At 52.6% G+C, this 27,851-nt stretch overlaps 2 protein-coding genes across 4 annotated transcripts; one reads left to right on the top strand and one right to left on the bottom strand.

Annotated features, from left to right (window-relative positions):
- Positions 1–80: 80 nt before the first annotated feature.
- On the bottom strand, positions 81–14,484 carry LOC144291719 (uncharacterized). Of its 3 annotated transcripts, none has more exons than XR_013359119.1 (3): positions 14,078–14,218; positions 12,279–12,545; positions 81–1,634 (listed from the first exon to the last, which is right to left on the bottom strand). XR_013359119.1 is itself a non-coding variant. In XM_077861433.1 (3 exons), the coding sequence occupies exons 1-3, from the start codon at positions 14,363–14,365 to the stop codon at positions 1,575–1,577; spliced, it is 348 nt and encodes a 115-aa protein (XP_077717559.1). In that variant the 5' UTR covers positions 14,366–14,484; the 3' UTR covers positions 81–1,574. The 3 variants fall into 3 exon arrangements, 2 of the variants coding, with proteins under 2 accessions (XP_077717559.1, XP_077717558.1); XM_077861433.1 differs by lacking the exon at positions 14,078–14,218 and adding an exon at positions 14,345–14,484; XM_077861432.1 differs by lacking the exons at positions 81–1,634; positions 14,078–14,218 and adding exons at positions 9,420–11,780; positions 14,345–14,484.
- LOC144291718 (5-hydroxytryptamine receptor 5B-like) lies at positions 13,557–26,271 on the top strand. Its single transcript, XM_077861431.1, has 2 exons — positions 13,557–14,588; positions 25,145–26,271. The coding sequence occupies exons 1-2, from the start codon at positions 13,830–13,832 to the stop codon at positions 25,448–25,450; spliced, it is 1,065 nt and encodes a 354-aa protein (XP_077717557.1). The 5' UTR covers positions 13,557–13,829; the 3' UTR covers positions 25,451–26,271.
- The last annotated feature ends 1,580 nt before the right edge of the window (positions 26,272–27,851 follow it).

Raw genomic sequence — 27,851 nt, 5'->3', positions numbered from 1 at the left:
TTACTTTGATCCTTTGTATGTGATTTAAACTTTACCTATTTTCAAAAAGACATGCACTAGAAAACCAACAAGACCTTGAGTAAAAGATACAGAGCTAGTTTATTAAATTACACAGAATTACCGTATGACCCAGCAGGTGTATATTCCACCCCCAGGTGTATGCCCAAAGGAACTGAAGACAAGAACTCAAACACTTCCTCACCTGCCTATGTTCACTGCAGCGTTATTCACAATAGCCAACAGGTGGAAGCAACCCAGCATCCACCAACAGATGACGGTCAAAAAAATGTGGCTTCACATTAATTCAGCCACAAAAAGGAATGAGATCTTGATCCATGCTTCACTTGCTCCGATGTCTGTCCCAGCTCCCTTCACTCCCCACTTACATCAGTGAAATTCTCAACCCGCTTCATTTCCTTGTCCCAACACCAACCCATTGTATAAACTGCTGGCAAAATAGTCCTCCTAAACACGCACACCCAGGAGGGTCAAGCCTGGTGGCTCGTGCCCCGGCCCTCTCGCAGACCCATCACAATGTGCGCCTGCAATGGAACAGCCAGAAGTTCAGCTACACGTGTAGTGAAATTTGGGTCATTGTTCTTTACAACAGCTTAAAAATTAAGTCAAAATGAGAGCGATTTGCAACTACTGGTATCAAGAATTCTGAAATCTCTGCCAACCCAGCACCAACAGAGTCCCCTACACTGAAGTACGCTTCGTGTGTTCCAGTTCTGCTCCAGCGTGCTGGCTTGTTCCTCACCACTCGTGAGTATGGGGTGCCTCTGTCTGGTGGCCAGAAGTCTTCCAGATGCGACGTCGAACCCCGATCAAGCTTTTCGAAGCCGTATACCCAGCTCGCTCCACCCCACAACTAAGTATCTGCTTTGCTCGCACAACTCCTCTTTCTCAAACCGGGGGTGTTCCTCCTCAAATCACTTGAGCAACTTCCTCTACCTAAAGCCTCCTGTGCCTTTCTCGTCCGTTTCAAATCCAACCCCTAGGCAAGTCCCAGCTCTTAAACGCCTCCTCCAGGAAGCCTCCCCTCATGCCTTGCAGCCCATCCGTGTTTTCCTATGAATGCATTGTTTGGTAGCTCATGATTCTTTACTAGTCGTCATCTTGTGTTGCCACCGGTCTATTTCATGTGTATTTTTTTGGTCTCTCAACTCGTGTCTTCTGCATCCTACCTCCTCACAGCTGTTGCAGGTGGGGTTCCCTAGAACAGAGGTGCTGAGGTGGAGATGAGTGTGCAGGAGGTTGTCACACACGGCAAACATCTCCTTTGGGGATGAATGAAGGTTTGGGCTGAGTGAGCAGCTGAACCTCCACCCCCCTACAGTCTAAGCCCATTGCGAGGTTGACCAGGGTGTCAACTCTGATAGCTTAAAGAGGAAGTGATGGCAGAAATGGTCCACCATGATAACTTGTCAAGTGTCATCTGCAGCAGACGGTGACAAGGTAGTCACTCTGTTTTTAGGGTTGGAGAGCTGACCAAAGGGCACTCTGCTGGCCAGCGCTGAGCTGACACCAGCACCCACCCACATCTTCAGTCTCCAGAGATGCCACTTTGTTCTTTATTCGGTTGGCACACTGAGCCTCAGGTCATGTCCTTGTTCAAGAAGTATGTGGAGAAGCTGGAGGAAAAGTGGGTACAAAACAAAGAACCTTTAAAGCCCTCTGCTTTCTCTGTAACCCTGAGAAAATGAAAGAAAGATTTCATAGAAGGAAAATTGATCCATGGCTTAAACCAAGTTTTTAAGGGTAAGAGTTAAGTTTGCTTCAAGTTTAAGAGTACCCAGAGATCAGACTTTCTGGAAGGGCCAAAAAAAGCAGTTTAGACTTCATGAGATAAGAGTGTGCGCCTGAAATGTGTCGGAATCAGAAATGATAAACATCAAAGAAGGTCCATGGAGGAGGTGTGGTAATAACTCTCCTACCATTTATAAGAAATCAAATTCCAGCAGAGAGAAAGATCGAAAGGAGAGAAAGGCAGTGGGAGAAAACAAGGAGGTGGAGATGAGCCCGTCAGGGTGATCCAGTGACTTGAAAGCATTATTTCCAGCTTCCCACTTCTGAAGTTCTTTGAGGCAACCCCCCTCTCCCTTCCTTTCCCCCTCCCTTCCACTGCCCTCCCTACTCCCCCCACCTCATCACAGGAGGAACAGAGGAACCACAGGGCCACGGGGATATGCTCTACTGCAGCAAGAATCTGAAGTCCTCTCAGAACCAGCCACTGCCCTCCCCCAGAATGAAAGTCTGGGGCTTTCAGAAATCATAATACCTCTGCCCTCAAGGTTGGTGGGCAGAATTGGGGATTTCATCCAGGAATTATGAGGCAGAACAGTGAGTGAGGGATTTTTCTTAGAATCTACTTTTTCCAAATAATTCATACTTTTCCAAACTTTAAGCTGAAATTCACCAACAAGGGGTACCTGGGTGGCTCAGTGGGTTGAGCGTCCAACTCTTGGTTTCAGCTCAGGTCATGGTCTCAGGATATGGGATTGAGCCCCAAGTCTGGCCCTGCACTAAGTGCAGAGTCCGCTGGAAATTCTCCCTCCCTCTCTCTTTCAAATAAATGAGTGTGGGAATCCCTGGGTGGGCTCAGTGGTTTAGCACCTGCCTTTGGCCCAGGGCCTAATCCTGGCGTCCTGGGATTGAGTCCCATATCGGGATCCCTGCATGGAGCCTGCTTCTCCCTCTGCCTGTGTCTCTGCCTCTCTCTCTCTCTCTCTCTCTCTGTGTGTGTGTGTGTCTCTCATGAATAAATGAATAAAATCTTAAAAAATTTGTTAATTGTTATAAAATAAATGAATAAAATTTAAAAATAAATAAATAAAATTCACCAACAAGCCACAAATTGGTAGGATATTTCTTTATGGCTCTCTCTATTCACCCTATAAATCTATAAATTAAACTTACCACGTGTCATCTTGTCTTGGTCTATTTTTCTCATTTATACTTCAGGCAATTTCTTAACTTACCTTTCCAAATTAAGAGTCTTCAAGTTCTGGAATTTGCTTTGTTTTAAACACTTTTTTATTCCCGGGTTGTTCGAAATTGCAACTATTGGTCATCCTAGAGCTGATGCTTCAGTTATAGGATCTGGGGCTAAATCACCTTCTTGAGACTCAATGCAGAGTGTGGTGTGTAATGGAATGTAGGTAATTCCAAACCTGGTTATAACCCTCCTTCTCAGTGTTGCCTTCCTGTGAACGCTTACCACTCTCTTGCATGCACCCCCCTGCTTCCACGCCTTATTCTGCTTCTTTTTTTTTTTTTTAAAGAGAATCTTTTTTTTTCTTTTTTTTATTTATTTATGACAGTCAGAGAGAGAGAGAGAGAGAGAGACAGAGACAGAGACACAGGCAGAGGGAGAAGCAGGCTCCATGCACCGGGAGCCTGACGTGGGATTCGATCCCGGGTCTCCAGGATCGCGCCCTGGGCCAAAGGCAGGCGCCAAACCGCTGCGCCACCCAGGGATCCCCCTTATTCTGCTTCTATCCCTTCTTCTGATGAGGCCCCAACAAGTGGCAAGATGAGCCAGAGGGAATAAGAATCCGGTGGGAATGGACCAACGAACCTGGAGACTGTTGAACCGGGTAGAGTCTTCAGCTGCCTACCGTGGATGAGATGGGACCCGTGCGTGTAGGGCCCTGCAGGTACGGGGTGGTCTTCATTATCATCACTGACTCTGGAGAGCTTCCAGCTCTAGACCAAGAGTCTTTGCCAGAGGCCTTTGCTTTAGCGGGAGCGGTGGGATTTTTAAGGGTTGAAGTTTGAATGCATGGAAATGAAAAAACAAAAAACAAAACCACCTACCTTTGGTCCTGTAAAAGAAAGCAGCTGGGGGGAGGGGGGAAAGGGAGCCCATCTGCTAATTAAAAATCCAAGAGTAGTGGGAGGTACAATTACTCTAAGGCTCTCTCTCTCCCCACATTCCTGCAAACAAATTAGCCCCGACACCCACACAATGGAAAAACAAACGCCAATTATGCCTGAATGTTTCCTGGAACATGTTTTCTCTTCCCCATCACCATCTGATTATTAACATTACTTTGATAGTGGGTTGGAGATAAGCCCATTGCTTCTCTGGAGAAATTATTTTCACCCACTTTCATTCAAAAGCAAAGCCACAGTAGTGGGGAGGCCAGAGCCAACAAAGAGGCCAGGGCAGTTTCTTCCTGGGTGTGAGATGGGAGAGACTGGCATCTCCAGCCCCATAGAGAACACAGGTCTGCAGGGCTGAGGACCAGCCACAGTAGATTATAGCAGAAAAGAGGAATGTGCTTTTTAAAAAGGATTCAATTTCACCGTAAGACATAAATGAAGAAATGTGGTTGAAAATAGTTTTCTAAAGGCAGATGACAATATGGCATATGTTAATGTATAGAGGATATAGGATATATTTCTGGACTTATTTCCAACTCTAGATATAATGGGGTACCTGGCTGAGACTAGCTTACATGCTTTTTAAAACCTTGATTAAGATAAGCAGTGGGTGTGAGAGGGAGAGACGGCTATTTTAAAGTCGCAGGCAGCTCTGGTTTTCCTGGAGGTGGAGGCCTGAATTTCACCTTTGCTGGCAGGCAGCTCTTTTGAGCATTTTGGTCATGCCAAGGCAAAGGGGCAATCCTTTCTGGAACAGAGAGGTTCAGGGAGCACAAGATCTGCAAGTCCCCATAAAAGACTATTTTCCCTCTGTGTGGAAGTTTTCTCTGCTGATCATGTTCCCTTTAGGTGTGAAAAAATTCCTCCAGATGTGGATTTAGACTCCAATGTCCTTAAAATATTTTGCTTTGTTCCTGAGGAGTGTGTGTGTGTGCCGAAGCACGCTTGTTCAAGAACGTAACCATCTGGGATAGGAGCAAAGTGGCGCCAGGACCGTAGCCGGAAGGATGCAGTGTGTCTCTTCACTTCATACTTTGTTCTTAAAGCTTCTCATCAGGCTTTGTTGCAGACTGGATGACTAATTTCAGGGAACGTACCTCTTCTGGGGTTTCAGCTGGAGCTAGTTATTTGTCCAGGGACTAAGGCAAGGCCCAGGGAGGAACATTTATTTCGGATGGGAGTAAACATTCTGGGGGTTGGTCACCTTAGAAATGGGCTATGGTGTGTGAGGACTGAGGGGTTGTTGAAGCCGCAGTTCTAGAGAGAAGAGGAATCCTCACGTGGAGGGAGGTGGCTAACCCTCGCAATATGGTGATCCCCGACAGCTATATCCAGCACCCAGTGGTTTTCCCTCTGATTCCTTGTTAAGAATATAGGTTATCCTGTGGGAGGCCATGCCATTGTGAAGGGGCTTTCTCTGGGAAAGCACAGGCGGGGGACCTGGAAGTTCTAGACTCAGAATTCCTGTGGTCACGCAGGGCATTCCACAGGGGAGAGGCCAGTCAGAAACATCCAATTGGCTTAAGTCAGCAGTTCTCAGCTGTAGCAACTTGGACCCCCAGGGCACACTTGACAATGTCTGGAGCCATTTTTGATTGTCACAGTTGGGGACTTGCTACTGGCATCTAGTAGAGATCAAAGATGCTGCTAAACAACTTCTAGCTGTTGTAATCCTAGAACAACAGCTTCCCCACCACCGCACACATACTCTTCAAAGAATTATCTAGCCCAAATGTCAAGAATGCTTAGGTTGAGAAATTCTGGCCGAGATGGAGGTAGTAAATGCATTTAGATATTTATATGCAAATATAATAAAAGCTGAATCTCCAAAATAGGAATCATGTTGCTTTTAAAAGAAAACATTGTTTGGCAAAAGACAACAAGATGAATTTTTAAGGGTCAAGAAGGTGTCAGGCTTTGTTCCGGGTCCCAGCAGCCAACAGAACAAGTTTCTTGTCCTCAAGGAATTTGTGTTCTAGTTGGAAAAGTAGACCCTTAAGCATCGTGTACATTTCAGATGATAATTATAATGATAATTCTTGTGAATTAACTTATTTAAGCCAACAGTCCTCTAAGATACCTGCTCCTCTAATCCCCGCTTATTAAGACACTGAGGCACAGAAGTAGCTCGTCCATGATCCCACCCTTGACAGCCTGACTTCTTTATAGCATTTGACATTGCTTACAGTCACACAGACTTCAGCAACAGGATTTTGGTACCAAAACTTACTTTGTCTTGCTGATTCCTTCATGAGTAGAATGGAGGTAGTAAAAGTATCTCATAAGATTACTGTCAAAATTAAATGTGTTAATGTATAGAAAGTCCTTGGCATTCAATGAGGGTTAGTGAGTTAGTGAGAGCAAATGCAGGGTGGATGGAGAATGGCTGAAAGCCCACGTTAGACCAGTGGTTCTCACAGTGCGGTCCCTGGATCAGCAGCAGCAGCACCTGGTTATAAATGCGACCTCTTGGCCCCTAGCCCAGACCTAACCCTGGGGTGGTGGGGTCTGGCGTCCCAGCAATCTGTACTTTAATAAGCTCTCCCCACGCACGCTGGAGTTTGTGAACGAAGGAATCAGACCATTCTAAGGTGGTGGTGTTTGAGCTGTGATGCAAGAATTCTCCTAGACCCTGCCCTGACCTCCTCCCTGGCTACAGACTTGGGTGCTTTGCTTCTTTCAGTCTTTTGGAAATTCTATTTCCTCCTCCTTTTTTTTTTTTTTTGTTACTGTTTCTTCACTTCTACTTAGCTTTGTGCTTAGCAGACTCCTTCTCACCTTCTATAATAAGATATTTTCCCTGATACCCTTAAACACCCTCAACTGTTCCCCCATCTTCAGTGAACTGGCCCTCCCTCCCTCCATCCTTCCTTTCTTAACTCCCTCCCTCCCTTCCTCCATCCTTTCTTCCTTCCTTCTTTCCTCTCTCCCTCCCTCCCTCCCTCCCTTCTTCCTTTTTTTTTTTTTTTTTTTTTAAATTTTTATTTATTTATGATAGTCACAGAGAGAGAGAGAGAGAGAGGCAGAGACACAGGCAGAGGGAGAAGCAGGCTCCATGCACCGGGAGCCCGACGTGGGATTCGATCCCGGGTCTCCAGGATCGCGCCCTGGGCCAAAGGCAGGCGCCAAACCGCTGCGCCACCCAGGGATCCCCCTTCTTCCTTTTTTCCTCTCTCCCTCTCTCCCTCCTTCCTTCCTCCTTCCTTCCTTCCTCCCTTCTTTCCTTCCTTCCTTCCTTCCTTCCTTCCTTCCTTCCTTCCTCCCTCCCTCCCTCCCTCCCTCCCTCCCTTCCTTCCTTCCTTCCTTCCTTCCTTCCTTCCTTCCTTCCTTCCTCCCCCCCTCCCTCCCTTCCTCCATGCAGGTTGAGGAGCCACTCCAGGCACCAAGTAATGGAGGAAGAGCAGGGAAAGGCCCCACCAAATCCTCAGGGCCCCTGTCATCTAGTAGAGACAGAAATGTGTCTCTGTCACTGGACTGGCCTCCAGGGCCAGCCAGAGCCGGGCACCAGTGGAGTCTGGGGGTGCAGCACAAGTGGGGATCAGAAGAGCTTCTCAAGGGAGGTAATGCTTGTCGGAGACTTAATGAACAAATGGGAAAAAAAGCCTGACACAGTGATATTAAAACATCATCTGGAAGAACAAGGGCAATACTAGCAAAGAATGAATGCTTTTTAATAACCGCACCACAACCCAGAGACAGAATCATGGAAGCGGCATGACAGCAGTAAAGAGAAAGAGAAGGATCAGCTGACGGAAGATGATAGAAACGTTCTCCCTACGTTTTCATTAAAAACAAAAATGGACAAGCTGATTAAACTGAATAAATCCTCGTTTGGTCAATGGTGGGCGCTTCTGGATCCTTCTCTGCTGATGTGTTCACTATGTGGCTGCTCTTCCCCTGCCGGCAAGCCTTTGCTCACCCCTCTCTTCCTGCGCCACCGTGTTCTCTCCTCCTCTCCCCTCACCCCTGTCAATAAAAATCCTCCAGGCTCTTAATGTCCAGGTCAGAATCTGCCTCCTTCAAGAGACCTTCTCAGCGCCTCCTCACTGGAGGGGATTTCTCCTCCCTGCAAGACCAGAAACCTTTGTCTATACCTCCAATTGGCTGTTGGCACATCTTGCTGCATTCTGGGTTATCAGATTTGCTTCTCTGGTGGCTGAAAGGGATCCAGGGTCAGGACAGCTTCTTATCTCCCTTTGTACCAACACCATGTCTTGCTCTCAACAACCAGGACAGGGTTCCCCTGGACAGGATTCCACGCAGCACGGGGATAGGAAGGCCGGGACCGGACCCCACCGCCTGCTGTGGCCCACACGGCTCCAGCGGAATCAGAGTAACGTTGCTGCAGCTATTCATAAACTTTCATAGCAGAAATAGAGGGCAGGAAAGCGACTTACGATTCTGGAGTAAATTAAGGACATTGATGGAGACAGGATCGATGTGTCCTACTATATAAAAGAAAACCTTATTCAACACAATGTAATAAATGCAAAAGAGAGGAATCACAGAGAAAAAGATATGTGACGACACTGATGGAAACCTGCTCCCAATGTCCACGATAGCCAAACTGTGGAAGGAGCCTCGGTGTCCATCGAAAGATGAATGGATCAAGAAGCTGTGGTCTATGTATACAATGGAATATTCCTCAGCCATTAGAAATGACAAATACCCACCATTTGCTTCGATGTGGATGGAACTGGAGGGTATTATGCTGAGTGAAGTAAGTCAATCTGAAAAGGACAAACATTATATGGTCTCATTCATTTGGGGAAATATAAAAATTAGTGAAAAGGAATAAAGGGAAAGGAGAGAAAATGAATGAAAATATCAGTGAGGGTGACAGAACATGAGAGACTCCTAACTCTGGGAAACGAACAAGGGCTAGTGGAAGGGGAGGTGGGTGGGGGGTGGGGTGACTGGGTGATGGGCACTGAGGGGGGCACTTGGCAGGATGAGCACTGGGTGTTATGCTATATGTTGGCAAATTGAACTCCAATAAAATTTTTTTAATTAAAAAAAAAAAAAATCTGCTCCCTAGGGGCACCTGGTTGGCTCAGTGGTTGAGTGTCTGCCTTCTGCCTTCTGCTCAGGTCATGGTCCCAGGGTCCTGGGATCGAGTCCTGCATCAGGCTCCCCTCAGGGAGCCTGCTTCTCCCTCTGCCTGTGTCTCTGCCTCTATGTCTCTCATGAATAAAGAAATAAAATCTTAAAAAAGAAAAAAAGTCCCTGCTCCCTAATTACATTGCAATTGATCAATATTCTCGATATTCTTAAGTTCAGTATCCAGGTTCCTGTATAAAGTAGTTAAAATGAGATGAACAGCTCTACACAAGGATATATAGATGATAAATCACCATGTGGAAAAATGCAGGATTTTTAGCCATTGAAGAAATGCAAATTAAAACAAAACATATAAAAAAAAAACATATCATAAGACACCAATTAAACATTTTTCTTCTAATGAAAAAAACATTGATTTTGGCAAAGTTGTCAATCTCTCTCTCTCTCTCTCTCTCTCTCTCTCTCTCTCGTTCCTCCAAAGCCGGAGCCAAGAGAACAATAAATCTATTAAATCTCTCTGAGGTACAATTTGGAAATATGTAAAAAGAACATTCATACTGTTCCTTTGTTTCAGCTCCATTATTAAATTTGGGAGAAAATGCACCGAAAGGGGGCACCCCAAAGGGGCAAAAGAATTCTAATTGTAATTTAAAAATGAGCCATCAAAATGCCTGGTAGGCACAGTGCAGGGGGGGGGGGGGGGCGGGGATTTGGTGGTTCTCACCAGCAACAACCTCCTTGGTACGTGTTCAAAGCTGCCGTCAGAAGAAACGAGACAGTGGGTCAGAGACTAAGGACTTTATTCCTCTGGGCAGAAGCTGTAGCCTGAGCTCATTCGTGCCGGCTCCCCACATTTCCCAGGTCCCACAGGGGTTACCAAAGGGCCAGTGATGGACACCTGGACAGGTGTTAGGGGAGCTTGGGGTTCCCCCACTCCTATGGGAGCAGAAGCAAGCTTGCCCTTTGCCCAGCGGGGAGAGCTCACCTCACCCCAAAAGCCGCTTGCTGCAAACACAACTCTGACAAGTGGCCTGGGTAGCGAGCAGTCAAGACCCTGGATCCTTGGCGTGCCCTGCGGAACGTGCAGGCGCTCCGGGCCCATGGATCACCTCTCCCAGCAATGCCTCTTTCATTCGCTCAACACAGCCATTCAAATTTATTCGATCACCTTCTGCGTGGACAGAACTAGATGGTGAGGTACAGCAGTGAGAAGATTCTGTGTCTAGGAGGAGCTTAGACTTTAGTGGCCAAGGCAGGTAACAAAAAGGAAGGAAATAACGTGATGTCACTTTGTGAAGTGTTGTGAAGCTAAAGCAGAATAGTGGGATGGAGAACACCTTATCGATTAATTAATTTACCTTTCTGATCAGATTTACTCATTACCAAAAAAAGCTTCTGCTATTGACAATGCAAAATCTGAAGACGTTTAGTTCATTTTTTATATCTTTATTCAAAAGGTAAAGTTAGGACTTTTAGAATCTTTTTGTCTCATTAGAACTGATATTTATATAATAGATTCTGTGTTACTCATTTCTTTTCTCCTTTTGTGTATTTTCTTAATCAGAAAGTGTGTTCCTGTGTGTAGTTCCAGCTTTATATTCCTCCAACATATTTCAGAGTTACTTTCTCACTTTGGTTTTAAGCAAGGAGGGTGCCTTTAGAGAGAGGGATAGGCTGTAGATGGATGCTCAGGGGAGCCTGAGGACGGTGATCCTGGAGCAGAGCCCGCAGTGGAGTGAGTGAATGAGACTCGAGACGGAAGAGCATCCCATGGAGAGGGAACAGCACACCCACCAGAGCCCTGAGAATGGAATGTGCTTGTCCTGCTCAAGACACCTGAGGCCAGGGTGTCTGCAGTGCCATGAGCAGGACAAGAGTGATCTAAGATGAGGGTGGAGAAGCCCACGCAGACTTGTAATTGAGACAATATGGGTTTCTTTCTTTTTTTTTAGAGAGAGAGAGAGAGAGAGTACCAGAATGTGCACACAGGGATGCCAGGGTCGGGGGAGGAGCATAGGAGAGGGAGGGAGAGAATCTTAAACAGACTCCACACCCAGCATAGGGCCTGGTGTGGGACTCATCTCAGGACCCTGACATCGAGGGTCCTGAGCTGACTTGAGCCAAAAAAGTCAAGCCTAACTTGACTCTGAGCCAAAATCAAGAGTCAGACCCTTAACCAACTGAGCCACGCAGTGTCCCAGAGACAATATAGTTCTCTAACATGACAAACAGACTTTTTATATAAAGTAATTTGTACAAAAGAGTTAAAGGGAAACAATCGGACAGGAGCCCACTCCAGTGTACAGACGGCTGCTTGGCTTCATGGACACGGGGTGGGGGTGAGGGGCGGTCAGAAGAGCTGAGTCCCAGCTGTGAGGCACAAGGCAAGTCCGCAGACCTTTCTGTTCTCTGTCTGCAAATGGGAATGAGGCCTAAAAGGGGTGTGGGTAAGATCAAGGGGAAATAAAATGTGTGGAAGAATTTTCTTTGTTGCAATGTTTGAGGGTCACAACTGTAAAAGCAGGATCTACCTCAAAAAAAAAAAAAAAAAAAAAAAAAAAAAAACCCAAGAGAACTGAACCGAAGGTTTAAACTCAAAGTTGAATAGTAGCAACTCGTCGCCATGTGCTGGACACTTCCTCAGCCCGTGCCCTGGCTTCCTCTAACTATAATGTTCTATAATAATCTCCTGACAGGTGTCCTGAGCCTTTTTTTTGAAATGAGCAAACAGAGTCTAAGTTGCTCAAAGTCTCTCAAGTAATCAATGGTACAAGATAAAAAGTGCAAGTATGAAGAGAATATATAGCGACATGGAACGTGTTAAGCCAAGTCTGCAAAATAAAAAAAAAATTAATTTCAGGTTTAAAAAATGTGGCTAAAAGCAAAAGCACAGCGAGTCGGGCGTCTGGGGCAATACGAGTGCTTTCACGTTTCTGATACACTTTGTTCTTCTTACAATTTTGTCCAATAAAATGGGGGGGGGGAGTTATTTGTGAAACTATTTCGAAGGCCGGTCCCCCTGCCTGTTTGTCTCGCTGCCCCCCCCCCCCCCCCGCTTTTATATGCTCCTGCCGCGTGCCCCGTGCAACCCTCCGTTCCTCTTGTCCACTGTCCACACTCCCTCCCTGCACTTCAGGACGTGGGGAGCCTTCTCTGACCACAGCATCCCCGTCTCTGTGATCCCAGAACAGCCCACTTCTGAGATTTTATCAGCCACCTGACACTTCTGCCTGTATTTTTGACTTTCTCGAATGTTGCTCTCTCTGCCCTGCGAGTGTGCTCCCGACCTGCCCTACACAGTATGCAGGAAGCAGAAAGTACCTACTTACCAAAGGGGTGAAGAAGGGCGAGCAGACGAGAGGAGCATTCTTGGGGTGTCCTCCCTGCTTGGTCCAGATCCCCAAAGACGGCCCCGTGGGCCAGGGAAGGGAAAACCCTTCCACCTGCCCGAGCCTCAGCGGCCTTTCCAGAAAGCGGCCCTCTGGGAGCTGACCCTCACTCTGCTCCTGGGGTGTCAGTGGGGAGCCGGGGGTGACCTGGGGTCCGCTGAGGTCACCCCGAGAGGGGCAGTTGTGGTCTGCGTTCACGTGTCTATCCTGCCCAGGAACAGAAGTAACGCAGTGTTGGGTTGAATTTAATTGGTTTCTACCCCTGCCCGAGGGGCGACAGAAAACCAGTCCAGCTGTCCCTGGGCTGTGAAGAGCCGGCAGGGAAGCTGCTGACGTTCCGGGTCCGTCCGCGGCCGCCGGGGGCGCGGGGGGGGGGGGGGGCACGCTGGCGCGGTCGGAGGGGGCGACCCACACCCACGCGCTCGCTCTTCCCGCGCCTCCGCCGAGCTGCCTGGAAGCAGCGGCCGCCCCGAGCCGGAGTCAACTCGTGCGGGCACCGCGAAGCCCCTGCCAGGCCCGAGCGTCCCCGGGGAGGCAGCAGGATGCGCTCGGGGGGGGGGGGGGGGGGGTGCGCGCCTCCGTTTCTCGCTGTGCCCCCGGGCGGGTCCGAGGGGTCGGCGGAGGGGGCGCCGCGGCGCGACTGGGAGCCTTCCCCGCCCCTGGGGCTGCGCGGCCGGCGGGAGGCGGGGGGCGGGAGGACCCGCGGGGCGGCCTGAAGGCCTGGCCCGCACAGTGGCGGGGCCTCGGGCCGCCCCCGTGCGCCCGCCCCCCCCCCGCCCCGGTGCAGCCCGCCAGGGGTGGGGGCGACTCCGCAGCCCGGCCTCCCCGGTGCAGCCCGCCAACCCCCCCCCCCCCGTGCAGCCCGCCCCAGTGCAGCCCGTCCCCCCCGGTGCAGCCTCCGCCCCCCCCTCCCGGTGCAGCCCGACCCCCCCGCCCCGGTGCAGCCCGCCATGGGTGGGGGCGACTCCGCAGCCCGGCCTCCCCAGCGCAGCCCGCCCCCTCCCCCGGTGCAACCCGCCCCAGTGTAGCCCGTCCCCCCAGTGCAGCCTCCCGCCCCTCCCCCCCCGTGCAGCCCGTCCCCCACCCCCGTGCAGCCTCCTGCCCCCCATCCCCGGTGCCGCCCGCCTCCCCAGTGCAGCCCTCCCCCTCCCCGGTGCAGCCCGCGCCCCCCGCCCCGGAGCAGCGCGCCGTGGGTGGGGGCCACTCCGCAGCCCGCCCCCGCGCGCGGACGCTCGGGGATCGCCAGCCGGGTGACAGCCCGTTGCCCCGGGGACGGCGCGGAGAGGTGGGAGGGGCTGGCGCGCCGAGCCCGGCGGACTCCCGAGGGTCCCACTCCCTTTCCTCGCTCCAGGCGCTCCCGCAGAGGAGCCAAAGCGGGACTGCGGCCCGGACCGCTGTCTGCCCTCCAGGGCCCGCGGCGACCCCTCGCACGCCCGCGCCCCCGGGGCGCCGGAGCCTGCGTGTCCCCTGCGGGGAGCCGCGTCCCGCGCCATGGAAGCCGCTAACGTCTCGGTGGCCCCCGCCGGCGTCGCGCTCGCTCCGGGACCCGAGGCCTGCAGCAGCGGCCCGAGCCCCGGCCCCGGCGGGGTCGCCCTGCCGGGCCGCGAGCCGCCTTTGTCCGTGTTCACGGTGCTGGTGGTGACGCTGCTGGTGCTGCTGATCGCGGCCACCTTCCTGTGGAACCTGCTGGTTCTGGTCACCATCCTGCGCGTCCGCGCCTTCCACCGCGTGCCGCATACCTTGGTGGCCTCGACGGCCGTGTCGGACGCGCTCGTGGCGGCGCTGGTGATGCCGCTGAGCCTGGTGAGCGAGCTGTCGGCCGGGCGACGCTGGCGGCTGGGCCGGGGCCTGTGCCAGGTGTGGATCTCCTTCGACGTGCTGTGCTGCACCGCCAGCATCTGGAACGTGGCGGCCATCGCCCTGGACCGCTACTGGACCATCTCGCGCCACCTGCAGTACACGCTGCGCGCCCGCCGCCGCGCCTCGGCGCTCCTGATCGCGCTCACCTGGGCGCTCTCGGCGCTCATCGCCCTGGCGCCGCTGCTCTTCGGCTGGGGCGAGGCGTACGACGCGCGGCGCCAGCGCTGCCAGGTGAGCCAGGAGCCCTCCTACGCCGTCTTCTCCACCTGCGGCGCCTTCTACCTGCCGCTCGGCGTGGTGCTCTTCGTCTACTGGAAGATCTACAAGGCCGCCAAGTTCCGCTTCGGCCGCCGCCGCAGGGCTGTGCTGCCGCTGCCCGCCGCCGTGCAGGTGAGGGGCGGGCGGCCCAACGAGGGAAGGGGACTGCGGGGGGGGCTGCCGGGGGAGGAGGGGGTGCCGGGGGAGGAGAGGGTGCTGGGGGAGGAGGGGGCTGCCGGGGGAGGAGGGGGTGCCGGGGTAGGGGGGGCTGCCGGGGGCTGCCGGGGGAGGGGAGGGTGCCGGGGGAGGAGGGGGTGCCGGGGGAGGAGGGGGTGCCGGGGGAGGAGAGGGTGCCGGGGGAGGAGGGGGTGCCGGGGGCTGCCGGGGGAGGGGAGGGTGCCGGGGGAGGAGGGGGTGCCGGGGGAGGGGAGGGTGCCGGGGGAGGAGGGGGTGCCGGGGGAGGAGAGGGTGCTGGGGGAGGAGGGGGTGCCGGGGTAGGGGGGGCTGCCGGGGGCTGCCGGGGGAGGGGAGGGTGCCGGGGGAGGAGGGGGTGCCGGGGGAGGGGAGGGTGCCGGGGGAGGAGGGGGTGCCGGGGGAGGAGAGGGTGCTGGGGGAGGAGGGGGTGCCGGGCGAGGAGGGGGCTGCCGGGGGAGGAGAGGGTGCTGGGGGAGGAGGGGGTGCCGGGCGAGGAGGGGGCTGCCGGGGGAGGAGGGGGTGCCGGGGTAGGGGGGGCTGCCGGGGGCTGCCGGGGGAGGGGAGGGTGCCGGGGGAGGAGGGGGTGCCGGGGGAGGAGAGGGTGCCGGGGGAGGAGGGGGTGCCGGGGTAGGGGGGGCTGCCGGGGGCTGCCGGGGGAGGGGAGGGTGCCGGGGGAGGAGGGGGTGCCGGGGGAGGGGAGGGTGCCGGGGGAGGAGGGGGTGCCGGGGGAGGAGAGGGTGCTGGGGGAGGAGGGGGTGCCGGGCGAGGAGGGGGCTGCCGGGGGAGGAGAGGGTGCCGGAGGAGGAGGGGGCTGCCGGGGGGGAGGAGGGGGTGCCAGGGGAGGAGGCAGCCGGGCCGCGCGGAGAGTTGGCAGCGGAAGCCTGCGCGCTTGGGGCGCGCCCGGGAGCGCCCGGGGAATTGTCATCCGCTCGGCTGGAGCGCGCACCGAGGGGGCGCATCACTGCCCCGGGCGCGCCCCGTGGGCCTGGCCGCCCGCGCACCGGCGCGCGGAGAGGAGCTTCTCCAGGCGCCCCGTGGGGCTGGCGGGGGCGCTGGCTCCGGTCCGGCGGCTGCAGGGGGCTGCGGGCAGCGTGTCTGCGCGGCGGTGAGGGCTGAGGAGCTGCGCCCCTGTCGCTCCCCGCGGCAGTGATCGTATCCCTGCGAGGCCCGCGGCTGGTGCCGACGGCAGAGGGCCTGGGGCGCGCAGAGGAGCACGGGGCTGTCCCTCCCGCGGCCGCCGCACCTGCTCCCTCCTCGGCAGTCCAGAAACTGGCTCTCGGACTGGGTGGGCCAGCCGCCTGCCCAAGAGGGAAGCGGCGTGAAGTAGAACTCAGGAGTCACTCTGCTCGCCCCACCCCAACTTCAGTGCTTTCCTCTAGCGACTTTGGAACCAGGTAGAGCTGTGGGTTCAAATCCCAGCCCGGGACATCGGGGGCAGCTGCTTCATCTCTTTTCCACATCTTTAAACCAGTTCATTCCTGGCTCATAGGGCTCTTGGGGAGGAAGGATCACAGGAGATGAAGAGTGTGAGGCACCAGCGCAGGGCCTGGCACCCCGGGTGGCTGGAGTAGAGATCAACAGGGTGTCCCCGGGCAATCTGCGGGAACAGAATCCTGGAAATGGATGAGAGGGAGGAAGGCACATTTGGCAGAACTTCTCTGACTGTATTTAGAACTGGAGCTTTCTGCCTTTTGGCCAGGCCCTAACGTGTCAGCTCCCTCCCACCCTGGAAGCCCCAAACTTTCCCCTATGGGGGAGGGGGTGGTCAGGCCGCAGGTCCTGGAGAGTAATAACAGGACTTATTGCCACTTCCCAAATACAATAGAGTGGTTGCACTTTGTCTATAGGGCTACTTCCAAGACTCCCAGGGGATGCCTGAAACTGCAGACGGCGCGGAGCCGTCTATATTGTTTTACCTATACAAACGGACCTAAGGTAGAGTTAAATTTAAAAATCAGGCACAGAGATTAACAATGTACCTAATAATAAAATGGAACAATTCTAACAATATACTCCAATAAGAATTATGTGAATGTGGGCTCTATCTCAACATAATTTACTGTACTCACCCCTCCTCCGGTGATGCAGTGAGATGATAAGAGGCCCACGTGGGGACACAGGCACCCTGGTGGAGTGTGAGGCTACTGCTGATCTGGATGATCAGGGCCATCTGCTTCCGGACTGTAGTTGGTCAGGGATAACAGAAACTTCGGGAAGTGAAACCAAGGATGAGGGGGAGAGGGGACCAGTGTGCCCTGTCCTAGGAGGAAGGACAGCCGGCGGGAGGGGGCGGGGGAGAAGGAGACGGTAAGTTTTCTGTTGATAGTTTTAATTTTGGAAAGTTAACTCAGATACGTAGGCTACCCAAACATATGCGTTTTAAAAAAGCAGGCTTTTTTCCTCTTCATTAAATGGCAGAGGGATTCTGTAGCATAAAACAGGAATGTCAAGACTATAATTGGAAAGTGTTGGTAGGGGAGAGCTTTATTCAGAATTAATGATGTTCTTTGAAAGGTCCCTCGGAAATGCCTGGGGTGGTTATAGCTTTTCTGTCTGAGTGCGGAGGTAGGGCTGGCTTTTAATAGCTCCATCCATCCAGTGTGCACCGAGAGAATCCTGGTAATCCTTGGCAAACCTCAGCCTGGTGTCATGTTTGCGGGACCCCATTCAGGCCGCTGATATCGAGAAGAAATGAGGGAACAGGAGCCTGGCCAATCCGGGTGGCCATGGGTGAGGAGACAACTCTGGGAGGCAGGGCCAGTGTTGGGACCTTCCACTTGGGGACAGTGGGGCCTCAAGGCGAGCCCTCTCCCTGCTTTGGGGCTGCAAATTCTCTTCCCTACTCCACAGTATCAGTCCAAGCCCTGGCTGGGACTCTCGGGTCACATGATTCTGAGACTAGATGTGACAGTGTTGGAGAGCATCCTGCTTCTTCAGCCTTCAGCCCGGCTCTCACCCAAATGCTGCTGAGTCAGCATCTCCGAGCTTTCTGGCCACAAGACACCCAAACAGAACTTTAAAATAATATGCCCCGAATACTATCTCTCTACCTTCCCACCTCCTCTCCTCCCTCCTCCCCCGTCCACACCTTCCCCCTCCTTACCTCACCTCCTTCCCATCTGCTGTTTCCTGCACTCTAGGGAAAATGAGTTAAATCTGGGTCCTGCAACATATCTGTACTGCTTTCTCTGGGCAATAGGAGCATTTATGAAGTCTGAAGACTCCGGTAACGGGGCTGTGTACATCCTTCACCCGTTTTGCAGTTCGTGGCCAGGTCCCAACACTGAGATGTTATCAGAATGAGAGCAGCGATAGTTCCTGCGGAGTGATTTAATTCTCTGGGGCAAAAATGCAATTTTTGAAAGTAGAGCCAGAAACCAGCGTCTGCTAAGTGAGTCCCTCCCTCCAGACACTGATGCTTTACATTCATTCTTCTAATTTCATCTCTACGACCCTGCCAGTTTGGCCCTATTATCTCTACCAGTCAGGATAAGCTAAGATATGCTCAGCCACAAATGACCCCCAAAGGGGCCACTTGTCTCCCTCTCAAAGCTCACTGCGGGTCCCACAGCCCTCCTGCAGAGCCAAGCAGCAACTCAAGGATGCGGACCACTTGCCCCCTTCCAGCTACGTGGTCTTGAACGACTGGCTTCCGAGGTTGCGGAGTGAGGGGAAGAGACGGATGGCAATACAGCAGCCTTTAGCTGCCTTGCCCTGGGCCCATGGGCCAGCCGCTGGCTCTCAAATCCAGGGAAGCACGTGGATTATTTGATGAGCACTGTCTTTGCCACCAGCCCTCATTTTCCAGGGGATAGAACTCAGTCGCCGCAAAGTGAGTTCAGTTAAGACCACAGAATTATCAAGTGGAGAAGCTGAGGTCCCCGTTCTGTACTTGGTCTCTCCTCCACGCGGTCCCCAGGAAGTAACTGCTGAGCACTGATCCACTGCCCACAGGCACCTCACCTTCACAGGAGTGAGGCAGCTGGGCTCCAGGCAAGGTGGGGCATGGGCGCAGGGTCCCGATTCTCTGCATGTGAACTCTGACCTTCCCTGACCACAGCTGAGCACGGAGGCACCCCCACGTTCTCTTGGGAGGCAGGGTTCATTCCTTTCTCTCAGCTCTCTAGACCGACCCACATACAGGGTATGTTCTGGCCCCTACCAAGCAACCCCCATGGGGTGTGATTGTTGCCTACTGCCCCATGCCCTTTGCTATTTAGAAGACGAAGAAAGCAAAATCAATGGAGATGATGTATTTGGCTTTTTAGAATGTGACGTCAAAGTTTCTTCCTTCCAGTTGTTTGACTGCTGTGCCCAAGTTGAGAGCAAGGTCTAATTATTCAGTGGGCACAGTAGGCACACTACCCTTTTAGGGGCCCGTGGAAATGGTTCAGTTTTAATTTCTTTTTTTTTCTAAGATTTTATTTATTTATTCATGAAAGACACACAGAGAGAGAGGCAGAGACAGGCAGAGGGAGAAGCAGGCTCCCTGTGGGGAGCCCAGTGTGGCACTCGATCCCAGGACCCCAGGATCGTGACCTGAGTCAAAGGCAGACACTCAACCACTGAGCCACCCAGGTGCCCCTATGGCTTGATTCTTTTAAGATTGGCACCTGAGAGTCTGAGAGTTTCCAGAAGTACTTAGATGTGTTAAGGAGCATTTTCTCTACACCTTCAGAAATGTCCCTGGCTTTCCCCAACTCCACAAACTTCTTCATTTTCCTTACATTGGGACATTCATTCTGTCTCTTCACATCTACTTCCATTTCTCTCTTCTCTCTGATTGGATTGTCAGGGAAGAGTGGAGGGGAGAAAGGGAAAGGGAGGGGGTGGAGGTAAATATGGTACAGGGACCATGTCTCTTCACAGTGACCTTGCAACGAGCTACTCCTCAAATTTGTGTAGGTCTTGGAGAAGATTGAGCTTCTCAGTGGAACACTGAGATCCGAACTCCATGGTTCTTAACCTCTTGATAGGTTGCAGATGCCTTGAAAATTAAAGAAAGCTTTGGACTTGCGGCCCAGAAAGTTACGTGGATGTGTAGTCACCCGATTTGCATAGGGCACTCCCTGAAGCCCATCTCTGGAGAGTGCTGCTGAGCCTTCGTTCCCCCTGGCTCTCCTGGGAGATGGAACCCACAGTGCAGGAGTAACTGTGACTCTCTGAGGCAGGCCTGTAGTCATCGGGGCATAGCCCCCACGGGGGCAAATCAGAATACTGAGTGTGCACAATACATGTGCAAAAGGCAGAGTCTCCCTTCTTGCCACTACTCCTCCCTTCCACCCTCTGTGCCAAGAATCTCTGGCCGGGCGTTCCAGGGATTTCAGGGTATGAACTCTTGCCACAACAGAGGCCCTTCCGTTAGCATCCGCTCATAAGGAGATGACTTCAGGTCAGATGATATTATAGCTGAAAATACAGATGTATTCCCCTTCTCAGCATTAATTCCAGTGGACCTTTAGCCAATCCATGGTGACTAAACTCCCCATAAAAATCCATGTTCTCCAAAGACAAGAATGGTAGCAATTGTACCTTATGTTATGATCACACCTAAGAGCTTAGCAAAACTATTCTCTGTTGTGAATAAAATTACGATGAAGGGAAAGTTTTTTTTTTTTTTCGAGCATAGCCCTGCTTTTTTTTTTTTGTTTCACAAGAAAACTTTCTGAACTTTTCTTTTCTCTTCTTTTCTCTTTCCTTTCTTCTTTTCTCTCTTCTCTTCTCTTCCTTCCCTTCCCTCCTCTTCTCTTTCCTCCCTTCCCTTCCCTCCCCTCCCCTGCCCCCTCCCTTCCTCTTCCTCTTCTCTTCTTTCCACATGAGAAGCAGTGGAGGAAATTTCCTGATCTTGTCAGACAAGCTAAACAGTTTCTGTTCACTTTGAGGGATTATTTTGGTTAGTTATCTCCTTAAAGTGCCTTTGGGAAGTGCAACATGGAGCTTGGGTATCTCAGTGAGGCCTGGGCAGAGAGACTGGAGCCCCAGCTCTTCAGGTCCTGACCTGCCGAGCTCTGGTTAGATTGGTTAGATACGGGGAATTCGGGGAATTCGAGTAACAATCTGGATTGCCTTCAGCCCCAATCAGAAATCTCTCTCCATGTCCTCTCTCCTCTCTCAGATGGTGTAGGGCTTGGTTGGTCACTATGATTAGTGTGGTCACCCCACCAGCCTTGTAAAGAGTCTCACTGCCATACTGGATGTCTGACCTGTGGGGTCACAGTGCAGACTGGTATGTTTGTTCCACGAGTGATTAGGACTATCCCTTTTCTTTCTGTTTCCTCTCCTATTTCTTATTAAGATATTTAATTGAGGGCAGCCCTGGTGGCCCAGCTGTTTAGCACCGCCTTCAGCCTGGGGTGTGATCCTGGAGACCCGGGATGGAGTCCCACATCGGGCTCCCTGCGTGGAGCCTGCTTCTCCCTCTGCCTGTGTCTCTGCCCCTTTCTCTCTCTGTGTCTCATGAATCAATCAATAAATAAAATCTTTAAAATAAAAAATAATTTAAAAAAAGGAAGCCTGAATCCTTTATAATGGGTTGCAAGCAAAGCTGCCTGCTTTTCCATGGGCAGACATTATCTCAATTTTCCAATTGTTTGCTTTACAAACATCCTCGAGAAGCCAGTCTAAACCTGGGGCTGTCCGTGTCTTCGCTAGCAAAATGTGCAGAAATGCAAGGGACATCCAAAGGAATCCCCCATTTTCTAATTCAACAAATTTGCACTGAGTTTTTACCATATGCCATACATGATGCTGCGTGCTAGGGGGACTCTTCAGGGGACATGCCAGTCGTGGTCCCTGCCCTCTTGGAATGTTGGTGGTGACACAATATTCTGAACAAGGATTCAGAATCTGTGCCCTGGCATCAGAGTGCTGATGGGAATTGTGGGACAGAATATTTCAAATTGGGACTTGATGGGAGATGATCACGACAGAGTCCCCATATACACGGTAGGTGGCTAACAAACGTCTAAGCGTATATTGTCTGGCAGATTTGGTCCTTAATCAACTTTAGATGAAAAAGCCTCAGATTCTATGGAGATGTTAAGGCAAGCTCATCTTTTAGGTCCCGTCCCAGTGTGGCCCAGAGAAGCCCTACAGCCCTGGAACCGACACACTAGGCAGGCACCATGGTTCTGCTTTGTCCTGCTTGTGTGGCCTTGGCCATGACATCTGGTGTCTCCAAACTTCTGTGTACTCGGAGCACCACTCCTTTTACACCTGGACCCAAAAGTACCGGGTCCTACCATTGTGTGCATCCAACAGGCCGCATTCTTCTATGCCAATTAGGGGGTTCTAACCAGAGGTCAGAGGCTCCCTAAAGCCTGAGTGATCAGTTTTCAGACAGGTGTGCAGACGGAAAGTCAGGGTAAAGAGGCTGAGGAGAGAGAAGACCAAAGAGGAAAGAGGGAGAAGCTCAGGGATGGTCCCAGAGCTGCAGCCAGAGACCCTAGACATCACCAGGAAGCCATATACGTCCATCCTGAAAAAATCTCAAGCATGAGTATCCTTAAAATAGATTCTAGGGCACCTGGGTGGCTCACTCAGTGACGTGTCTGCCTTCAGCTCAGGTCATGATCTCGGGGTCCTGGGGTCGAGCCCTGGTTGGGCTCCCTGCTTAGTGTGGAGTCTGCTTTTCCTTCTCCCTCTGCCCCTTCCCCCACTCATACTCTCCCTCTCTCAAATAAATAAAATCATAAAAAAAAAAAGAAAAGAAAAAAGATTCCACTGGAACCCATCCAGATCAGTCACTTTTACTAAAGGTGCAGAACAACAGGTAGGGATTAAGAGTGTGGTCTCAGGTTCAGAATACTCCCCTTTGACTTCTAGCTCTTCCACCCGGTAAGCAGCTGGGTGATCTTGGACAAGGTATTTAACTTCTCACGGTGTTTTCTCAACTCTAAAATGGAGATGAGGGGATCCCTGGGTGGCTCAGCGGTTTAGCGCCTGCCTTTGGCCCGGGGCATGGTCCCAGAGTCTCAGGATCGAGTCCCGCGTCGGGCTCCCTGCATGAAGCCTGCTTCCCCCTCTGCCTGTGTCTCTGCCTCCCTCTCTCTCTCTCTGTTTCTCATGAATAAATAAGTAAAATCTTTAAAAAATAAAATAAAAAAAAATAAAAAATAAGATGGAGATGATAATACCTCAACAGTTTGATGTGAGAACGAATTCAAGCCATCCCTTACAAGACTTTAGTAAAGTATCTGTTTTATAGTAACTTCTCTGGAGCTCTTCTGAGCCTCTTTTGGTTTTCTGTTGGATGTTACGCTTCAGACAACGAAAGCCAAGCTAGTCAGTCTCCTTGCAAATCAAGACCATCCCAGCCAGGTTGACTCAGTTTCTCTAAAGCCGTTTCTGGAAAGATTCTACAGTCTTCCCCGTCTTCCTACCTTGATAGAAGCACGAACCCTTCTCACTGTAGCATTCCAGCTGGTCTCTCTTTAAATCTCAGGCCGAATTCGTAGATCTTCAGGATGATTTGAAGGTAATTTGGTGGGGACAGGTGACTTGGGGACCCTACTCTTCTGCCATCTTGCCCCTCCCCCCTCAGATTCTACAGTCTTCCAGCGTCTCTCTCTCTCTCTCTCTCTCTCTCTCTCTCTGCACAGGCCGTAGCAGGCTCAGGTGGAAAGCTAGGAGCGCAGGGGTCTAGCAAACAGATGCCCTGGGGGCGCAGACTTGGATTCTGCTAACCGCTGCAGTGCTGGAGGCCAGGTATTTTAAACCAACTTAATCAGTGAATTTGCCTTTTTCTGGTTCTCTTCCCCCAGGAGCCCTTTTGAACTGAATTCACCCCATTTCTTTACCACAGCAGCATAACAAGGATTTGGAATTTCCCTTAGCACGGGAGGGCCTCCAGGGGAGGCCATTTAGGTCAGCAGAGAAGTGGCTGGGAAGTGCCCATTACTGAGCCCAGAGGGAGGAACACAAGCACGTCCCCTTCCACTTCTGCTCCTGCTCTGCTAACAGTGTTCCCTCCCCAGGGGACAGCTAACTATTCACGGGGGGGGGGGGGGGGGGGGGGAAGGATTCAGGATGGCACGTGTGGTGGCCCGCGATGAGGGAACTGGCCAGTATGTGTCTTCTAAAGGGGAATGGGGACATGGGGCTCACGCCCGCCTGCGGGGGGCCGGCGCACCTTGGTTGGGAGGGCTCATCCCAGGGGCTCTGGCTGGCCTCTGGGGGGGTGCAGGGTGACCGGCGGGGGGGGGGGAATGCAGTTTGGTCTTAGCGGCATCGCTTGCCTTGTGGTGTCTCTCTCCAGGTGGGGGCGGGGGGGTGTGTACTGGGAAAGGAGAGGAGTCTTGTCCATACCTCCACGATCTGTTTTCAGGCTGATGTAGTGAATCTGAAGGTGGGGCCGAGGGGGGGACCCCAGGTTTGCAGCATCCTGGCCCCCTCGGGGCTCCTCCACTGCTGGGCTTTGGTCGTCCCGACACAGTGTGAGGGGACGACGTGCTGTGGGCCGTATAGTGCTCTGCGGCCGAGGGGCTGTCCCCGGCGTGTCTAGCTAAATGCACCCTTGCCTCGGAGCCTGTCTCCCTGTGTGTCCCCAGCACCTGCCGCCATGGCTGGCAGGCAGCACCCAGGGAGGAAGGGAAATGCAGATGTCATGTTAACTCAGCAGCTGTTTCCTGAGCACCCGCCAGGCACTGGGTGCTGCTGCTGGGCCCGTGCGTTCGAGGAAGACACAGTCCGTGCCCGGTTCAGCTTGGACCCGGGTGGGGGTGGGGTGGGGGCAGATGCAATGGCCATAATTGCACAAACTGCCAGGGAAGAGGAGAAAGTGGTACCAACCTGGGAGATGTGATTGAGTTTGGAGGGTCAGAAAGGCCACTCTGAGAGGGCTGGTGGCCTCTGAGACCAAGAGGTAGATAGGAGCTAAAGGATGGGGTGGCAGGGGGGACACTGGGCCGGGGGCTCCTTAAATGGTCTGGGTTATCCCCACAAAGGCATTGGCAGTTGTCTTTTGAAAGCTGGGCAGTACAGAACCCCCCGGAATCCACACAGAACCCATTTAGCAGATAGTTGTAGAATTTCCTGCAATCCGGGTGTTTACAGGCTGCCTCTCCGGCTGCAAACTTTGTGCCTGGCCCGGGCTGGGGTCCGTTTCCTTTGGGGTCCTGGTCCCAGCCCGAGGCCGCTCCGCGAATCTCAGATGGAAGCGAGCTGGGCCCGCGCTCCGGGTTTGCCTCCCGAGGCCTCCCCCCGCCGGGCCAGCGGGTCTGGCCTGTGGCCTGGGCCTCCCCACTTTACCTCTTATCACCTGACACCGCGGGGACTGCCACTGTCACTCCCAGAAGAGCCTTCAGGGCCTATTTTAACCTCCAGTTTCAGGACCGTTTCCGCCCAGCATTTTCGGGGGACCAGGGTCCAGGGGCGCCTGGAAGGAGGCCGCAGGGGAGCTGGGGGGTCCGGGCGCCCCGGGGCAGCCCCCTGGGGCTCTTCGGCCCAGCGTCAGTCGGGCTTTCGCGCTCATCGCACGTCTCCTTTGTTCCCAGGTGAAGGAGGCCGAGGCCCAGGTGGCGTCCGGGGCGCGGGGCCCAGGGGCGGCGGGGCGCGAGCAGAAGGAGCAGCGCGCCGCCCTGATGCTGGGCATCCTCATCGGCGTCTTCGCGCTGTGCTGGATCCCCTTCTTCCTGGCCGCGCTCATCAGCCCTCTCTGCGCCTGCAGCCTGCCCCCCGTCTGGAAAAGCGTATTCTTGTGGCTTGGCTACTCCAACTCTTTCTTCAACCCCCTGATTTACACGGCCTTTAACAAGAACTACAACAACGCCTTCAGGAGCCTCTTCGGCAAGCAGAGGTAGACCGCGTGGAGCCGCCAGGCCCGGGCCGCGGGCGAGGAGCGTCGGGACCCGAGGCCCGGCCGTGGGAGCAGCGGTGCGGGTGCCGGTGCCGGTGCCGGTGCCGGGGCTCTGGGGCCAGAGGCGCCGCCTGGGGCTGTGGCAGGCGCTAACCCGCCAGGCTCCGTTTCCGGGGCGCTGCTCTCCTTGCTACTCAGGACTCGGGGCTGGGACGCACCCAAGGGCGACAAGGCTGCCTTGCCTCTTCCTCTGAGAGGATCCCTCAGCACAGGGTCCCAGGGGCCCGCCTTGGGGCCCACCCAGGAGGCTGTCTCCTTTGCCCAGCGGCCCTTGCCCTCACCCTGTACCCACCTGATTCAACTTACCCTCCCTGATGTCCAAGGCAGCGCGTCCCAACTTGGGAGACGGGAATCATCTAAACGTTGGTTTTGGAAAAAAAAAAAAAAAAAAGTGTCGAGTACAGCCCATGTCTACTGAATCGGACTTTCAGAGAAGAGGTCTGGTAATTTATATTATTGAGTCCTCCAATTTTTTTTTTTTTCATCAGTAAGAGACAGGGCTGGATGCTTAGACTGTTCTTTAGCCCAATTAAATTGCCATTTCTGGGGGTAGAAACCCAGGCAGGAGTGCTTTTCAAAGCTCCCTAGGTGGTTCCACTGTGCAGTTGGCCAGTGTTGAGGATGGGGGTGGGGGGTGGGGGGGGAGGGTGAGGGAGAGGGGGTCCTTTCTCTGCTTCTGTACAGGGGAGAGCAGCTATGAGAAATGTTCCCACTACTTCACCATATGGACTTGTATGTGGAATAAAAATACTTTTGAACCGTTGATTTCTAGGCTCAAAATCATTCATATGTATGATTGATCACAGACACACACACACACACACACACACACACACATATGCCACTGAAACAGGGATGACTGCTAACTAAGACACAACCACCTCCAAACTGCCATAGTGAATCTTGGCCTTCCTGAAAATACCAAATATGGCCCAGCTATATAGGGGTTCAAGGCCCTGGATGAGGGGGGATACCTGGACTAAGTCATGCTGGCCACAATCCATCTGATTTTGGAGAAGGGGTGGTTGCGAACTGATTAGGTTTTTCAATTTACGCAAGACAGCCCACTCCACCATCGGCTCAGACTGGATATCTGAGGTATGTAGGTATTCTTTAAGCTTATACTATAGAGGACCTACACTTCGGGGTTTATCAGGGAACAGAGGTCCACATTGCCTTTTCCAAAATCTTTGGGGCCAGATGGGCTTTGGAACTTATAATTGGTTTTTAAGTATTTATAAGACAATATGGCGCCTATTGCATAAATTAGGTAACACCCCCAGCTCGGTTGGGGGGCAACAGTCTCTATTCAACCCGTGCAGTAAAATATATGAATATTTATACTGTGAGAAAAGACTAAAAATATCTAGCTAGCCCTGAGTCAGATCAGATTTTGTCACTGAGTTAGAAACCACCTCAGTTTACCGAACTTTGTGTTTTTGCAATTGAGACCTGTACAACCTCTAACCACCCACAGTCCCAACTTTGCTCCATGTCAGCCCTGTTGAGGGATTCTGAAGGCAGGCAGGGATGAGTATGTGGTCCAACTATTCCTTTGTGGCTAGAGGCTGGGACACCACAAAGGTGCTGGGTCTGGCTCCCTACGACAGCCTTCTTGAAGTCATCTTTTGGAATTTTATTCTTTCATTGGAAGGTGCTTCAAGAAATGGTCTTATGATACATCATGCATTTCGCATAAAAGATGTAAGAGAAATCAGTCTCTTCTCTGTTGAGATTCATTTGCTGAAGTATCTTCATGTCAGAATCCAATTTCACAAAGTTCCAGGTCTGTAGGATGGATATGGCTAACCAATCATTTTATTTTATAATGTAGTCATGCATAATGGATAAAGTACGCTACTTTTCTCTCCTTTAACATGGCCTCCAGGTTTCTTCAGGTATGTCTGAAGGGAATTTGGATTCTGATCCTGATTGCTGTCCAGTGTGAGCATTTATGCCACATGTGGGTACCACCCCTAGAAGCCTGATCTTCTGGCCCCTGACCTGGTCCCTCCACATTAATGCTGGTTTGTACAGAGAAGTGTCTTTTAAACTTCAGGTCACGATCGTGAAATCACTTTGATGGTTGTCTTAGCTATTTTTTTTTTTTATTTATTTGAGAGAGAAACAGAGCAAGAGTGTCTGGCAGGGAGGGGCAGAGGGAGAGGGGGAAGCAGGATCCCCATTGAGCAGGGACCCCAATGTGGGGCTCAATCCTAGGACCCCAAAATCATGACCTGAGCCAAAGGCAGACAGTTAACCAACAGAGCCACCCAGGTGCCCCAGTCACCTATGTTCTAACTGTACATAATTACTACAAAATCTGGGTGATATACAGATAGCAA

Source organism: Canis aureus, chromosome 20 (assembly GCF_053574225.1).
Source record: "Canis aureus isolate CA01 chromosome 20, VMU_Caureus_v.1.0, whole genome shotgun sequence".
Taxonomy (NCBI): domain Eukaryota; kingdom Metazoa; phylum Chordata; class Mammalia; order Carnivora; family Canidae; genus Canis; species Canis aureus.
The sequence above is the reverse complement of the archived record's forward strand: the minus strand, read 5'-3'. Positions and strand labels throughout refer to the sequence as shown.